General features: G+C 39.8%; 1 protein-coding gene across 4 annotated transcripts in view; it reads right to left on the bottom strand.

The window, feature by feature from the left end:
* Positions 1 to 16,093, bottom strand: part of GNB1 (G protein subunit beta 1) — a 41,480-nt gene that overhangs the window by 2,103 nt on the left and 23,284 nt on the right. For 2 of the 4 annotated variants that reach the window (XM_065696409.1, XM_065696411.1), the window contains exons 2-10: positions 14,173 to 14,280; positions 13,202 to 13,240; positions 12,396 to 12,502; positions 11,797 to 11,860; positions 9,927 to 10,089; positions 8,218 to 8,284; positions 3,823 to 4,024; positions 2,878 to 3,094; positions 55 to 166 (exon numbers count right to left, since the gene is read on the bottom strand). In XM_065696409.1, coding sequence (XP_065552481.1) covers positions 60 to 166; positions 2,878 to 3,094; positions 3,823 to 4,024; positions 8,218 to 8,284; positions 9,927 to 10,089; positions 11,797 to 11,860; positions 12,396 to 12,502; positions 13,202 to 13,240; positions 14,173 to 14,229 — 1,023 coding nt within the window. In that variant the 5' untranslated portion in view covers positions 14,230 to 14,280 and the 3' untranslated portion in view covers positions 55 to 59. The remainder of the gene's footprint in view (positions 1 to 54; positions 167 to 2,877; positions 3,095 to 3,822; positions 4,025 to 8,217; positions 8,285 to 9,926; positions 10,090 to 11,796; positions 11,861 to 12,395; positions 12,503 to 13,201; positions 13,241 to 14,172; positions 14,281 to 16,093) is intronic. The other 2 variants (XM_065696410.1, XM_065696408.1) reach the window with 1 other exon arrangement.

Here is a 16,093-nt window from a genome sequence, read left to right as displayed (position 1 = left end):
AAAAAACATTCTGAAATCCCAATCAAGCACAGCCTTAATTAATTGGATACCTACTTACTTCAGTTCCAGATCTTGAGGAAGCTGTCCCATGATCCTGTTGCCACTGCCATACCATCATCAGTCACACCTAAGCAACTGACACGGTTATCGTGACCAGCAAGGACACCTGTAAGTAAGAACATGTAACAAACATGTACATTACTTTGAGACACATGTGACTGGATTATTCAACCAATACATTAACAAATCCTGAGCAGGCATGCTTGGAATTTTTAAATGCTTTTGGTTTAATAAGCACAAACTTAAGATACAACTGGGTGGCTCCACAATGGAATAATTCAGTAAATGCATTACTCCAAAATTTTTCCTCGTATATTTCCCACATTATGACCTGTACTGATTTGTCATGAGTTGTAAAAATCACAGCCCCAAAAACTCTGCTGACAATGTCATAGCAATAAATACAGTACAACCATGCATTGCATAGCTCTTTGTATTTCCTTTCCACAGTGACAAAGATCAGCTAGATTAATTTTTTTAGCGTGCAAAACTGTTAATTAAGCTGAATTATGTTATGAACACTAAAGCATTTTTTCAGCTAATTTTATCTTACTATGTTACAAGCACTTACAAGACAAACTCCTACATACAATGTATTTGTCAATACGGAAATCTGTTATGATTATAGTACTATAAAAATATTTAAAAAATAAAGAATTACAACTAAGCAGATAAACTAAAACAACATTTTCCTCTATCCTCTTCAATTTAACAGTTTCAAGTAGGTAAAAAGAAAACCTAATTATATTCAAGTGCTTTTCAGTCCACAGCACTAAGCTATTAGTACACTTAAAATTAATCTTTATACATCAATCACATAGTGTTTAGAATTCTCCTAATTTGTAGTTTGGGCTTCCTCCTTTCTTTTACCAATCTTCAGTACAAAACATTAATTAAGTCAGTTGTTTTTAAACTAACATGTTTAAAAGTTAGTATTATTGTTAATTACAGCGTACAAGTGACTAATTCATACACAAGGATGCTTGACGTTTGAAGAAATAATGTTTGCGATATACGTGATAATAGCAATAATGCTGTGTGAGTAACACCATGAATCTCCAAATCCTATTAAATCCATTAAGTGTCTAAGCCTCAGGACAGCATCGCGCACTTCTGCCACATCAGAAGCCAAATCCCGAGTGCTGAAGCACACTATACATTCTTTGGGAATTCAGTGCAATACAGAGGACTGCTGCCAGAGCTAACATGAGTACGTAGGAGTTACCTAAAATTTACTCTGGAAAAAGCATTAATATATCAACATTCACTCTACCATCAACATTAATAAGCACTGCAACGTTGTAAAACAAAGACAGCACTGAGAAGTCTTATGCATTTGAGCTAAATACATAACCACAAAGGTGCTTAATATAGACCAGTGTCCAAGGGTCAAATCTGATCAGCATCTTGAAGTCTCAGAACATTTCAGTACGCAAAATACTCAAAGTAGCTTAAATCAATTCTAAAAGTTGGTAATAAACAATCTCACTTAACACGTATATGGACCATAAACCCAGATCAGCAGAAAAAGACTTGTTTCTCATTTCTATAGATAAGCAAGATCACCACCTCCTTTTTCTTACTGAAGGTCTTTCAAAGAACAGAAATACAGGAAAACCCACATAATTGTTCTTACAGTACTTAAACACAGCCATTTGTAAACTAACCTGGATGTTAACCAAGTGAAATTTCTCAATTCATTTCCACACAGGCTTGTATACACATTTGTGTCTCAATAATCATAGAATCATAGAATAGTTCGGGTTGGAAAGGACTTAAGATCATCCAGTTCCAACCCCCCTGCCATGGGCAGGGACACCTCACACTAAACCATCCCACCCAAGGCTTCGTCCAACCTGGCCTAATCAAAGCATAAGAATCTGAAATTGTAAATCTCAACACACAAATGGATTCATAAAATGCATTCCAGTTCTGAAATAGTCGTATCTGGCACATTAACTTGTAAATAGAACCAAAAGTTATTTTAGAATATACAAACCAAGAGTCCACAGCTTCAACTTCTGAGCACTGACAAAAACTAACATAAATTTTAGGATAAACAAAGAATAAGATCTGGTTGCTGGAGAAAGGAATTAACAAACCCAATGGAAACTATTTTGGTAGAATCATACATTTCTTTATGTCTGGGTTGGTTCCCCCCTCTCCCCTGTGGTGTTACTTGGCTGGTGCTTTTTGTTTTCTTTTAAAATCCACCTAGGATAATTTTAAAAGCCTTTATTGGGTAGCACAATAGGTTCTTGTTCTTATCCCCTGTTCTAAATGAGAGTAGCAAAACATTTGAGATTCAATTTATATCTTTTCTCCTTTTTTTCTGATAACAATTTTCACTTTAAAGAGCTGAAGTTAAATTACCTAAATCTTCATACCATAGATTTCACACTCATTTCCTCAAAAGTTGATCTCCACAGTGCATGCTGTTTTGCTGGTTGTCTCTACAGCTACTGCTACAAGTTATCAGGGGAAAAAAACCACAAAACACACCAACTTTTCTATGAACAGCTATGTTAATGTTGAATTCCTTTGAACAGTTAATACAAACAATTCCATAAAGTCTACAAATATAGCCACCAAAACCTTGTTTTTAATGGCAATCTTCCTGTTTGCAACCATCCATTGTTCCTTTCTATCCTTAAGCAGTATTCCATTTTATTTGTTATCATCATTAATCTACTTTCATTACTGGTCATCCTGAAACAGTTATCTCAGGATTTTAAAGTTGAGGCAGGAAACACTCAATGACTCACATTCAGTGTGTCCCACTGTGTTTATAATATTTATACCCAAAAAAACATTTACCTGCTCTATCAGCTTTCAGCGTGTCCCAGACATTGCAGTTGAAGTCATCATATCCAGCTAAGAGGAGACGTCCACTCTTGGAAAATGCTACAGAGGTGATGCCACAAATGATGTTATCGTGTGAATAAACCATAAGTTCCTGATCAGCCCGAAGATCAAAAAGCCTGCACGTAGCATCATCTGAGCCTGTGGCAAACGCATTGCCATTCGGGAAGAACTTTAAGGAGGGAGGAAAAAGAGACACAATTTCAGACTCGATTCCTCTGTCTCACTGAACGCATCATTTTGTACAGAGCAAGTGGAAAAAAAAAAAAAAAAAGAAAGCAGCGAAGAAGAGCATACACCTCCCCAGCACAGGATTTTTCCTCTTATTCTTTTTTTTTTCCTCCGCACTGGTTTCATCTGTTCAAGCAACACCATCATATTCCCTCCCCTACCTGCAAATGACTACACCAGAGCTGACCTTAACTCACCACCTCCAATTTTATACCAATCATTTATGTGCTTTTAACGAAGTGTGATGCAGACCCAGTGATAAAATAGGAGAGGCCATTCTGTATGTTTAGCTTTTAAGGAATTTTCATTATTTTTAACAATTTTTGGGCAAACCAAATGTTGAGCTTAAATAACAATTTCCATTAGCCAAAGCCCATCAGTTATACTTCCCTTTTAAACCATTACATTTAAATGTATCAGAAGCATAAAATATAATTTATCCAAATGGGTAAAGTGCAGTCACTACTATGTGAAGAACAGTCAGTTTTCATTCACATCAAGTGATCTCAAGCTGTACAAGTTTCAGGTACATTCCCCAGCCATAGAAATTATCAGTTAAAAAACCATGCCATAATACTACATCATACAGTACATGCTTAAGAGCTGAAACCAGTGAAATGTAAAAATATGAACTGAAATCCCATGGTTTCTGCTCAAGTCAATACATACACAGATGGCATTGATGTCCGACTCATGGCCGGTGAAGGTTTGCCGACACATTCCTTCTCTAACATCCCACAGTTTGGCAGAGGCATCACAGGCACCAGAAACAAAACACCGGGCATCAGGAGCAAGAGACAAACTCATGACATCTCCAGTGTGCCCAGTAAATGTAGTTGTCTGCTGACCAGTTTCTATGTCCCAGAGAGCACTTGAAAGAATTGAGAAGGTAGATATTAACACATTGGTGTTCCAAGGTGAAGACAGCAATTCCTGTCTAAACCTGTTAATTTGTTATCATTGCTAAAAAGTAAAACTCCTTAAAGTATTAATAAAAAAATAAACCAATGGTAGAAAAACCAAGTGAAATAATTTAAAGCAGCAATGGCAAGGCTACAGCAAAAGCTGAGTCAGCATTTCCCATTTTTAAAAAACATGGAGAATGTGCAACCTTGAGTTATGTCTGTGATCTTCAAGCTTTTCTGAGACAGAAAAAACACTAGCACAGTGATAATCAAAAAGTACAAAAGGATGAAATAACACTATTAACTCCCTAACAACAGGTTTATACACTGAAGGAAGACTCAGGCTTTTTAATTTCTGTAATTTCTAAGTAAAGCAGAGCCATCAGGGGCAGATTAGCACAAGGCAAGTAAGAGATGACTTGAAACCGCACTTTGAAGTTTGGCCTAAGTGTCAAGGACAAACTGCTATCCAGAGAACTGTAGAGCTACTACAGTAACATGAAGTAGCTGAATTCTCTTGAGGGCATAATTTTAACAAGCCCTGAAACAAAACAAAACACTAACCCATATTTAGAAACATTTTTGTATTAAACCGCATATGTATTCAATAGCTACTCAGAATCAGTGAGCTAATAGATGGGCATTCAAAGAGACCGGCGCTATGTAAGACAAGTGCTTATAATAAATGCTCAGAGCGATGTAGAGATACTTCAGCTGCTCCAGCCTATGAGCTGACTTCATTTGGAGCTCAGCTCAGATACAAACGCCCGTAGCATGGGGAACAAACAACAGGAATTAGAGATGCGTGCACATCTGTGGGGATATGATACAATAGGTACCACAGAAACACGGTGGGATGGCTCCTGTGACTGGAGTGTTGGAATGGAAGGTTACAGGCTCTTTAGAAAAGACAGGCCCAGCAGACAGGGAGGGGGAGTTGCCCTTTATATTAGGGATAGGCTGGAGAGTATGAAACTCTGTCTGGGGGCAGGTGAGCAGTTTACAGAGAGTTTGTGGGTCAGGGTTAAAGGGAAAACAGCCATGGGAGACATTACTGTGGAGAACCTGTTACAGGTTGCCTGATCAAGAGGTCTCTGTGGATGAAGTGCTCCATGGACAGATAGGAAAAGCCTCATGCTCGCAGGCCCTTGTTCTCATGGGTGACTTCAACCACCCTGACATCTGTTCGAACGGCGGTACGGCCCAGCACAAGCAATCCAGGAGGTTCTTCGACTGTGTGGAAGACAACTTCCTTCTGCAAGTAATAGAGGAGCTAACAAGGAGAGGTGCCATGCTTGACCTTGTGCTCACCAACAGGGAAGGGCTCATTGAGAATGTGATGCTCCAGGGCAGCCTTGGATGCAGCGATCACAAGATGGTCGAGTTTGAGATACTCAGGACAGTGAGAAGAGCATGCAGCAAGCTCACTGCCCTGGACTTCAAAAGAGCAGACTTTGGCCTCTTCAGGAGCCTGCTTAGTAAGGTTCCATGGGATATAGCCCTGGAGGGCAGGGGGGCCAAGGCTCTTGGTTGATATTCAAGGATCACCTGCTAGAAGCTCAGGAGTGCTGCATCCCAACTAGAAGGAAGTGCAGCAAGAGGGCCAGGAGACCTCCTTGGATGGATAAGGAGCTGCTGAGGAAAATTCAAACGAAAAAAGAGGCTTATACAAGGTGGAAGCAAGGACAGGCAGCCTGGGAAGAGTACAGGGATGCTGTCCGGGAAGCTAGGGACCAGGTTAGGAGGGCTAAGGCCCAGTTAGAATTAAACTTGGCCAGGGATGTTAAGGATAACAGGAAGGGATTCTACAGGTACACTGCAAATAAAAGACAGACTAGCAACAGAGTGGGCCCTCTCCAGAAGCTATCAGGAGAACTGGCTACCCTGGATTTGGAGAAGGCTGAGGTTCTTAATGACTTTCCTGCTTCAGTCTTCACTGGCAAAGGCTCCAACCGCACCACCCAAGTCTTGGAAGGCAGATGCAGGGACTGTCAGAATGAAGACCTTAGGCCCACTGTAGAAAAGGATCTGGTTTGAGACCATCTTAAGAACATGAACATGCACAAGTCCATGGGACACGATGAAATCCATGTGCAGGTCCTGAAGGAGCTGGCAAATGAAGTTGCTAAGCCACTGGCCATCATATTTGAAAAATCATGGCAGTCAGGTGAAGTTCCCGACGACTGCAAAAAGGAAAATATAAACCCCATTTTCAAGGGGAAATGGATGACCCAGGGAAGTACAGACCAGTCAAGTCTCATCTCTGTGCCTGGCCAAATCTTGGAGCAGATTCTCCTGGACAGCATGCTAAGGCACATGAAAAACAACAAGGTGCTTGGTGACAGCCAGCATGGCTTCACTAAGGACAAATCCTGCGTGATCAATTTGGTGGCCTTCTATGATGGGGCTACAGAACTGATGGACAGGGCTAGAGCAGTTGATGTCATCTACCTGGACTAGTGCAAAACGTTCAACACTGTCCCACAAGACATCCTTGTCTCTAAATTGGAGAGACATCAATTTGATGGATGGACCACTCGGTGGATAAAGAACTGGTTGGATGGCCGCACACAAAGAGTTGTGATCAATGGCTCAATGTCTGGCTGGAGACCGGTAACGAGTGGTGTCCTTCAGGGATTGGTGTTGGGACCGGTCTTGTTTAACATCTTCGTCGCTGACATGGACAGTGGGATTGAGTGCGCCCTCAGCAAGTTTGCCGATGACACCAAGCTGTGTGGTCCGGTCGATACGCTTGTGAGGTGGCTGATGCCAACCTTATGAAGTTCAAACATGACAAGTGCAAGGTCCTACACCTGGGTCAGAGCAATCCCAGGCACAGCTGCAGGTTGGGCAGAGAAGAGATTCAGAGCGGCCCTGCGGAGGAGGACTTGGGGGGGCTGGTCCATGAGAAACTTAAACATGAGCCGGCAGTGTGCGCTCGCAGCCCAGAAAGCAACCGTATCCTGGGCTGCATCAAAAGGAGCGTGACCAGCAGGTCAAAGGAAGTGATCCTGCCCCTCTGCTCTAGTGAGAGCTCACCTGGAGCATTGTGTGCAGTTCTGGTGTCCTCAACATAAAAAGGACATGGAACTGTTGGAACAAGTCCAGAGGAGGGCCACGAGGATGATCAGGGGACTGGAGCACCTCCCGTATGAAGATAGGCTGAGGAAGTTGGGGCTGTTCAGCCCGGGGAAGAGAAGGCTGCATGGAGACCTCATAGCAGCCTTCCAGTACCTAAAGGGGGCTATAGAGATGCTGGGGAGGGACTCTTCATTAGGGTCTGTAGCGACAGGACAAGGGGTAATGGGTTAAAACTTAAACAGGGGAAGTTTAGATTGGATCTAAGGAGGAAGTTCTTTACTGTTAGGGTGGTGAGGCACTGGAATGGGTTGCCCAGGGAGGTTGTGAGTGTTCCATCCCTGGCAGTGTTCAAGGCCAGGTTGGATGAAGCCTTGGGTGGGATGGTTTAGTGTGAGGTGTCCCTGCCCATGGCAGGGGGATTGGAACTGGATGATCTTGAGGTCCTTTCCAACCCTAACTATTCTATGACTCTATGATTAGACAACCTTTGCTATAAGAACTGCTTCTTGCAAGAGCTGTAATGCTTTTAAGAATTAGATATACTAGACAAAATCTATGAAAAAAAGAGAGGTCTTTTTTTGTTCAGAAGCTAGTATTTATTGAGTTACACACCTACATTCTCCTAAAAAAGAAAAAAAAAAAAACCCATCTACTGTCACTGTAGAATATTTTCTAGATCTTATGAATAGCAACATGAACTGATTTCTGTATTAGAAAAATCTAAGTATGATTTTTTTAAGTAATAAATACTGAAAATACTAAGCAAGTTTGAGAAATTGATTACTCTAATACATTTCCAAAAGCAAAGTAGTTCTAGTAAAAAAAAAAAAAACACCTCATACAATCTTAACAGACAGAATTAGGTCAGGCTCTTCAGAGTATGGGCATAACTGAACAGACAAAGCTAACAAACTTGAAAGTCCGAGTTTTCCATTACTAGTTAAAAATGTGACATATGAACAATAATTAAATCACATTTACTCTTCTGGATGACTATCAGGTTTACAAAGAAAAAAGTTTCCTTCCATAGTAGGCCTGTGAAAAGTTATTACTATCATGTCAAAGTTTTAGTGCTTACCAGGTGGTGTCGCCAGAGCTGGTGACGATTTGGTTATCATCCAAGAAGCGACAGCACGACAAGTATCCTGAAAACAAAACAACAAGCTGGTGAATAAGGCCAGAGATTACTCTTCACATTACACACTGGCTTGCTTATATGTCACTGCCTCCTCTCCTGAAGATGCAACAAGAACTACTATGTAAGCCTAAAACAACACAAACGAGTTATAGGACCCTCCAACATTTTGGATCAAATGTAGTTTGTCTCTTTACAGACCAGGCCCAACCGCTACACCAGCACAGTGGTACACTGTGGACACAGTGGTGTCACAGCAAACCTAAATAGTTTTCCCTGTGTTCTGAAGTGTGGGCAGGCAGTGGGGGGAAAAAGTAGGAGTACCTTTTTCAGAAATCATTTTACTGGTCCCATCACAACCACTACCTGGAAGGTCAAATCAACACTACATTCTCATACCCTTAACTGCACCCAAACAGTATACAATTCCTCTAAATTACCTAAATCATGCTTTAGAAGAAAAACAGCTGGAAGAATTAAATAGCATTAAGTGTACTTTAATTCACACTTCTTCTCTATTAAAAAGAAATAAAAAAATCACAAACTATTACTGTGTAACTAGTTATTTCTGAGTAACCTTATCTTTCTTCTACAAACAAACTTTATACCATTTTCTTTTCCTGTATAGAGGCTCAACAGGCAGAAAACCAGCAGGACACAGAGCCCACCTGACAATTTCCTTTAGGAACTGTTAAGAGTTTTTCTCTGGAGCCATTTACCTTTGTCTTACACCCTTTGTGGAAACAAAGAGACCATAAAGGTGATATGTAGCTTTACAAGAGACCAGAGTACCTACTAAACAGCCAGTGTTTTAATTTTCAGTGGAGTTCAGGAAACCACCCCCCCAGCTTTCCTCTGAAAAATTTCCAATCCTATTCACAAAGAAATAAAAATACAATCTGCCCATTACCAGAAAATACACAAAAGCAGCTACCCATCTCCATTAACTGTACATTCTTTAGGAAGTGAGAATACCTTCAGCCACTGAATTTGCTTTTAAAGGTACTTTGTGACACTGAGTCTCTTGGTTTATTCAAGAAGAAACATTTTCAACTCACCCCCCACACTTAAGACACCAGCTTTCAAGTACCATGAGGGGCTTTTTCTTGCTTCAAAAAACTCTTAACAAGACTTCTTACCTAACAAGACAAATTCTGCTTCATCTGTCACTAAGATAACTCTGCAGCTACAGTTTACATCCTAATTTACCATGTAATGCCTACAAGTCTACCTGTCTCTCCGCATCAATCACAATACAGTTCACCCTATAAATAGAAACCAATGGCAAAAATTCTATTTTCACTGTATTTTGGGGAGAAGGGAGAAAAGGAGGAACAAGAGGAAACAATGAGAACTCAAACCTCTGCAAGTAAATAGAAGCTCCATCAGAAAGCAGCTGTCTCACTTGCAAAAAGCTAAAACATTGTCATTACACTTCTTCTGCTCAAAGACCATAATCCTTTGGAAAAGTTTTAAAAAGGAAGGAGAAAAAGCTATTTAATAACAACAGGTAGTATGCATCTAAGGTCCTGCCCAAAAAATAGAGGTGCATAATGAAGTACATATTTTTATTTACAAAATTATATTTAAAAGATTAAAAGAAAACCTTCACCATGTGATTATAATTGAGATTATTCTGAAGAGGCACTCACCTGTATGACCAGCTAGTTCACGGCTGACACGTACATTCCCTTCACGAGTTTTCAAGTTATAAATGGAACAGATGTTATCAAGACCACCACAAGCCACATAATTACCAGAAGGAGCATATGCACAAGTCATGACCCAAGATGAACGCAGGGGAATGGCATGCACCTGAAACAGACACATTAATGTATTTCATCTGCAAAACAACAGATTCATTAGTTATCATCAGGAAGATTTTCACCTGTCTTAAGACATACATCATCCTTTTGTCAAAAGGACAAGAAAACAGTGAAAAGTCTTCGGGTTTTTGAGCAAACTATTTTGAGGGTAACTTGCTTATATTATGGCTCATCAGATCAAGTAATGACATAATGACAATATCAACTTGACTTTCCCGAATCCAGTTTAATTAGCAATTTTAGTAAAAACTAGATTATTTTATTTCAGTACTTTGATGACTATGGGTTTATTATAGGTTCAGGAAAATACTGACTTCCAAGTACAGTCAGTAAAACCACCAATTCGAGGCCTAGACACGATGCTATGAATGAACAAGAAAGGAAATCATTGCTTCCACTGCCATTTAAATCCTTCTTTGGAAACCTACTGCAGGCAATTAATCTTCAGGTTTAAATAACTACCCCATGTTTCCTTATCATTCCGCGTGCAAAGAACTCCACTTAAATTATGGAATCTAAACCTTTCCTCTCTTGTTAACTCATTGCTTCTTGTTAACTCGTTCACTTCAAATTTGTTCAAACACTTTTAAGAAAGGGATCATATCCTTACACATACTGAGACTTCATGCAATATAAACAATCTTCCTGCATTTCTCAATTGAAGATTATTGTCTGTTCCTCTGCTGCTACAGTAATCTGTAATCCTGCAACAATCAGCAGTTGAAAATCCAATCCCTTTCACTAAAAACACAATCAGCTCATTCTTGGAAGTCTTCTACAAGGGATCTAATCAGAATATTCACCTTGAGCTGTTTTATTTTATCATTAGGAAAAGATTATATTTATGGCACCTGTGTTACTTCCAATGTGTGCTGCAACTGCCAAAAGAACATCTGCAGACTGTCACACAAGTATTTTTGAATTGGTGGCTTCTGTGTGCTACCTAGTCAAATTTAATACTGTTTCGACACCAAGCTGCTTGCTACCTCAGATTCCAGAGGGTTTGTGGTTTGGTGGGGGGGGGTGGTACTTCTTTTGAAGCAGGGGAGTGGTGGGGTTTTTCGTTTGGTTGAACTCAATTGCTTTTTCACTGAATCAATACTGCCAAGAGGTACAGGAGGAAGAGGAAGTTTTTGCAGCTGAAGAGTTCCATTTCTGATTCTAGTAAATGTTCCAGTCTAGCAACAACCTCTGGTTCCATTCCCCCCCAAGAAAGCTGCTCTCTGCCTCCTGATGACACCATGGATTAACTAGCATTCATCTAAGAACTGAAGACACTGAGATGGAGATCATGTTACATAAAGATTATTTTAGTGTCTTATCTTTCAGTTGTTACAGTCATTTGGATCAGATTTGCCTGCAGGCTCGGTTCACAGGAGGAAGGCAAAAAAAAGGGAGGGGTTATTTTTACTTTGCAAACATTAGTATTATTACTATTACTCTTTAGTAAAGTTATGGATTCCTTAGCTTCACAGCTGCAATTCAACAATAATCCCAGATCTAAAGTTGTTGCTGCAGTTGTTTTTTCTTCTAAGGATACACTGCTGTATTTTTCAAATGCAAACTTCATTGTTCTGTAGAAGTCAAAATTTTGTCTTAGGACTAGGCAAGTAATGCAGCCAAATTCATGACAGGTAACATTTCCTTCCTGTGTCTTCACAATTTAATTACACAGCAATATATCAGTTCATCTTACCTTGTTTGTAGTATAGCTGTCCCAAATGATAAGTTTGCCATCCTGGGAGGCACTAACTAGAAGCCTAGAGAAGAAACAGGAGATAAAGACAATCACTGGAGGAAGAAGGAAGACCTTCGTGATGGCATCTGTCTCCACTATCAAGGCCAAGGTACTTGAAAACGCTCAAGTACAGTACAGCACTACCCAATTCAGCCATTAGCACTATCAAATTATTTTGCTAGTACTCAATTACAGTGCTAAATATTATGGAAATGTGTGATGGAACACCCACATGTTAACACCTTCTGCCTTGAGAAAAAACATGTAACTAACATCTCAACTGAGGTAGAAAACTTGCATGAAATCAGTGCTTATGTGTTCTGTAAACAAGCTTCAGATTCACTGATTTTGGAACTCTACAGTGTCAATATGGCTTCGTTTTTACTATTCTTAAAATAGAAAAAAAAGAGATATTAAGTGTTTCTGACTGCTCTTGATTGTCCCAGTTCTCTTGGAATTAGTGGTTCCTAGTGGCAGGAACAGGAATTAACAACAGTCCTGCGCAGTCAACTTTCGGAAGAGTGATGCCAGATCTGATTTGGATAACCAGCACCCACCTGGAATCAGTCCCCCAGTGCATTGCATAAATTTTAGCCAGGTGTCCCCGAAGCGTTCTTCTAGTGCGCATTTGAATTCTCCCCACTGGGTCAATATTGGCTGTGATCTGAAACAGCAATGGTGTCATATACCGAATTTCTCACTTCGTAGTTCCCAAAGTAACACATCACACACAAATACATTTAAAGAAGCATTCCAATGCAGACTCAAGTCCCACATTTTGAATATTGACTGTTTTTAAAAACTGCCTAATCTAAAGCTACATCATTTTGCATAGTACATCTTTATCAAATTAAGGAAGCAGGGCCTCTGTTGCATTTATAAAGACCCTCAGAAATCACCTTGTTTAGGTCTTATCTTCTTAGACTTTCAGGATTTCAGACCTTTGATCTGGGTTTTCTACTCCTGTGTACATTTCTAGAAACCCCCCCCACTGTATCTCCATGAGATATTCTACAGAGTATGGAATTCCCATTCCCCAAGTTAATGTTGGCTAAAGCCAAGCCAATAGGATCAAAATGTGTCAGTACAGCAAGATGCAAAAGTATTAGCTCAGGTTCAGCAGCAGTTCAAACAGGAGTGCAGCACTATGTGGAAATTACTAAATTAACCTCAGCAGGTATTATGGTTCAGACTGTAATGGTAACAAGACTGTACTGCTACTATCTCTGTAGCAGAACACTTCTTACAGAAACTACTGCTCAAGCTGGACAAACAAACAATTTACTTCTCTCTGGAAGGAACCACCTAAAGGCAAAATTAAAAAATTGATAAAGGATAATTCATGTTAAACTTAAACACTTACCTGAGCCAGGGTGGCATCCGCACATGCTTTCCTAGCATCCTGCAGCAGGAGAAAAAACAGAGAAACCAGAAGTTCTCTACATTTCCTTATCTGTTTTGTCAAGATGATCCAGCACCCTCAAACCAAGGCTCAGAAAGCATTTCTGCTTGCCATCAGAGAGGACCCACGCTAACTGCTTCATGAACATAATATGCTGCCTGCTGTTAAAACACAGAGCATATTGAGCGTTTGATTTTCAAACATTCTTCTTTTGAGGAAAAGGTAACGATTTCCACCACGAAGGCAGTCAAGCAATGGAACTGTGTGTCCAGATAGGCTCCATCCTTGGAGAGGTTTGAGACTTAACAGGACAAATCTCATTGCTGACACCTTATTTTAAGCAGATTACTTAACATTGGTTACGGTCTGGTTCAGAAACGCTTCAGTAAATATTCACTTGGATCCAATCCATTTCATGCATTATTTGTGTCACTATTTTCTAAGTAATATTAAAAGACCAAAATGTGATTTCCTAAAGCAGTTACATATGCTTGCCCTTTCTAAAAATCCACATTAACTTTGATATTGTGAAAATATAGAATCATAGAACAGTTAGGGTTGGAAAGGACCTTAAGATCATTCAGTTCCAGCCTCCCTGCCATGGACAGGGACACCTCACACTAAACCATCCCACCCAAGGCTCTGTCCAACCTGGCCTTGAACACTGCCAGGGATGGAGCACTCACAACCTCCCTGGGCAACCCATTGCAGTGCCTCACCACCCTTACAGTAAAGGACTTCCTCCTTATACCCAATCTAAACTTCCCCTATTTAAGTTTTAACCCATTATCCCTTGTCCTGTCACTACAGTCCTTAATGAAGAGTCCCTCACCAGCATCCATGTAACTTAATGCATCATTTCTGTCCATCTCTGTTCACAAGCCACACAAATAACCACTCATCTGTACTGTGGTCACAGATACCATACATACTCTGATTTGGTTTTTCAGTTGCTCAGCCTCCTGGCGTAACTGGTCAAGCTCACTCATTTTCCTGTGCTAAAGGTGTGCCTCACTGCCACCTCTGAAACAATCAGAAATCTGAAAGACAGACAAGTGGTGATAATTAGTACAGGTCAGAGCTTGAAATTACTAAGTCTTTTCACCCATCTCAAACAGCTCTTGGGAACAAAAGGCAGACTGGTTTATAAGTACTAGAATACAAGTGAAAAAATTTCTCTGAAAGCTCTTCAGAGTAAAGTGTTACCACACTTGAATGTGTTCAGCTTTTTGCCAGCATAGAAAACAAAATATAATTTGGACTTATTCCTTCCCTCCAGGGCTCCTATTTGCATTTCTTCATTAGTGTTTTTCTGATTCAGTTTTGTATAAACTCAAATTTCCCTAGGGTACCAGCAGATAACACTAATGTTAGACATGATATTCAGAACTTCTCTGTAGGTCTTAAGAATACAGTAAGGAATTCTCCTATCAAAGAGCAAGCCCCATCAGTATTTACAGACTTACACAACCACTTGCAAAATGCTGTAAGAGCCATTATGAATGGTTTTTGTAACACAACACTTGTGAGAATGTTGTTCCAAGATCTGGATAAAAGGATCACTCACAAATGTTGTTCAGGATTTTTTGTGTTAATTGCTAAAATGTCTCTCTGAGGCTTACAGAATGGATCCCAATAGTAACATTATCAGAATAAAACTAGTATTATTTTGAATGTTAAGTTGAGGAGCTTGAGAAACTGCTGCCAGCAGACATTTTCCCTAAGAATCTTTTTTTTTCTAGCATCGATAAGGACCAAATTAATAATGCTATCCCTCCATCTTCTGTACTCCATAGCCAGCAAGATAGAAGCTCAATAGAACACACCTACCACTGAACACTCTCTACTACTGCCTGTAGAGTTCCTCAGCTGTTGGACTGTTCTCCAATACAATCAGCATACAGATTGCATTAAGCATAAAACTTACCTTTGAAAAATCACTGTTCCAGAAAGATGTTGCCATTTTCACTAGTACTGCACGCTTAAAACTCAGCTGCTCTTAAACTGTTTCAAAATCTCTGCAGCTTGATATATAACATGCTGATGAAGTTTATCTTTTATTGCAGATCAAGATAATTGGCTCCATTTTCAAATGCTACACAGAGCACCTGGAGTTTATAAACAAACACTGGTAGTGTGTGTTTAGAACATTTTATTAACCAGAATTGACCCTTTACTATTAAAGCAAATGCTTTGCCAGCAGCTTTACATATTACTCTGTTAAGATTTAATCAGCTTATTTATCTTTGCAGGCACACAGGGTTTTGTTCGGTTTTTTTTCCTAAAGCCCTTCCCAAGGAGAAAGAGGAGGATAACTTCCACATTTTTATCCTCTCACAGTAACAGGAAGCATATTGTGAAGGCGAATTAAAGCATAGAGCAAGCACTGCTGTCTAAAGAAGAGAAGTTTCAAAAGACTTACTAAGACTTTAACATTCCCTAAATATTGCTATCCCACATAACCAGACTATTCAAGTCTCTTCACAGTACCTAGGTATTGCAAACTAAAGACCGAAAGGAATGAATGTCAGATCTTGCCATATCATAATTTATAAATTTATACTCTTCTCTGAAACATGCAATATTTCAGAAAAAGAATTCTAGTTAGCTCCTGGCTCAAACCCTCCATCCACACAGCTTCAAAGCTCTTTCACTTCATTGTGAAATGAGGTCTCTTCTCTCTCCTGGTGCCAGGGTCATCTTTAAGCCCCTTTAAGATTCCTTGCTCAGCTTAGTCAAATCCAGTTAAGACAAAACCCATCAAGAGTGTTTTATTATCTTATAACCACCTTCTTTTCTTTTGAATGCTCTTCTGTTTCTCAAGATGTATTGTTCACTCTACATCTAAGACAA

Source organism: Lathamus discolor, chromosome 16, assembly GCF_037157495.1.
Source record: "Lathamus discolor isolate bLatDis1 chromosome 16, bLatDis1.hap1, whole genome shotgun sequence".
Classification (NCBI taxonomy): domain Eukaryota; kingdom Metazoa; phylum Chordata; class Aves; order Psittaciformes; family Psittacidae; genus Lathamus; species Lathamus discolor.
Note: the sequence above shows the minus strand (reverse complement) of the source record. Positions and strands in the feature narration are given on the sequence as shown.